Raw genomic sequence first — 1,427 nt, forward strand, 5'->3', positions numbered from 1 at the left:
GACCCAACCATTTTTTAAGTCCCTTTCGGTATAAACGGTTGGTGACTAGACCTACTTTGGGTCACGATATAGGTCAGGTCGCTATCAGTCGTACGGTGTAACCGTAGCCATACTCCGACGATATATACATAAGGATAAAATGCCTATCCCAAGTTGCACTCGTATTGGAGAAAGCATAAAAAGGAATTAGAAGGCTTGAAAAGGCATGGTCAAGCCTTCGTGTCGCCGTGCGTATACATATAGTGTATAATACTGTAAGGAATCTATGGTTATTAATCCCTATTCCTCCTTGTTTAAACCTAATGCCACGACCAAGAAGACTAGAACTAAGGAGGATCAACTCGTGTGGTGGGGGTGAGTCAAAAAACGTCCGCGGCTATTCATACGATGTGCAGCGGCACTGCGCATTGTGTGAAAGTTCGATATAAGAGCGACAAAGTGACGATTATAGAACGATAGAGCGACAACTATATAGAGCGACAGAGAGGACTAATGAAGCGCAAGAGTGGGGGAAGTTATCCGTCGCCACTTTTTGCCTCACCCCCACTACCGCTATTGGCACGAGTTGACTCTCCTTAGTTCTAGTCTTCTTGGCCACGACGAAGCAACTGCGCTAGTGTCCGCCATCGCAGTTAACTGCGATGTGATTGGTCGTTGGGCCACAGGGATATATTCTAACCCCTGATTAGACCATTGAGTTACGAGGAAGAAGATCTGTTTAAATAAGAAAGTCGTTGTACAGACGCCGAACAAGTCGGACGTCTAACCTGATCAGAATAAAGGAGATCAAAAACAGAAACGTGTGTGTGGTCACCGATAATATGTTTACGCACAAACGAAACTGGCGACCCGGTATCTAACAACGCAGGTAATTGACAGTTTGTACCATTTATAGCCTTAACTTTAGGTACGGAATTGTCCATTGTTATTGCTCGAGACGAGTTCTCAGTGCCAGCCGCAACTGTTGACTTTTCTGATGTTGCAGGCGTGTCCTCTTCTGCTGCGGCGACGGACGACGTGGTAGATGAGGCAGGCTGCGTGCCTTCCTTCTTCTTCAACTTAAAGCAATTTATCTTGCGGTGGCCCTTTGCCTTGCAGTAGCTACAGATCTCATCCTTGTCGGATTTTGATTGATCCTTTTTGGAGAGTAATGGCGGAGAATTCTTGGTTTTCTCCTTCTTCTTCGCCAGAGGTGAAGTTTTCTTGGTAAAGCTTCCGAGAGAGCTTGTAATCTCGTACATCCTATCCAGGAATTCATCGATGGTGGCTGCATGCAATGCAATAGCCGTAGCTCTAAGAGATATGCTGTTTATGCTGTGGCGTCACAAAACGCCACTAACAGAGCCAATGGGGCGTGAACGCAATACGCGCCGCCCCTGAGGCGCTCCCGCGGCGCCACGCTTGGCGCCCGCCCCGCCCCCCCCCGG

General features: G+C 47.9%; 1 protein-coding gene across 1 annotated transcript in view; it reads right to left on the reverse strand.

Moving 5' to 3' along the window:
• Window positions 1–1,427, reverse strand: part of LOC108732196 (uncharacterized) — a 30,104-nt gene that overhangs the window by 26,666 nt on the left and 2,011 nt on the right. Inside the window, 1 exon segment of the mRNA XM_018462876.1 lies at window positions 887–1,267. Within this exon segment, the coding sequence (XP_018318378.1) occupies window positions 887–1,267 (381 nt within the window).

This window comes from Mycetomoellerius zeteki, unplaced genomic scaffold (assembly GCF_001594055.1).
Source record: "Mycetomoellerius zeteki isolate Tzet28-1 unplaced genomic scaffold, Tzet1.0 scaffold149, whole genome shotgun sequence".
Lineage (NCBI taxonomy): Eukaryota > Metazoa > Arthropoda > Insecta > Hymenoptera > Formicidae > Mycetomoellerius > Mycetomoellerius zeteki.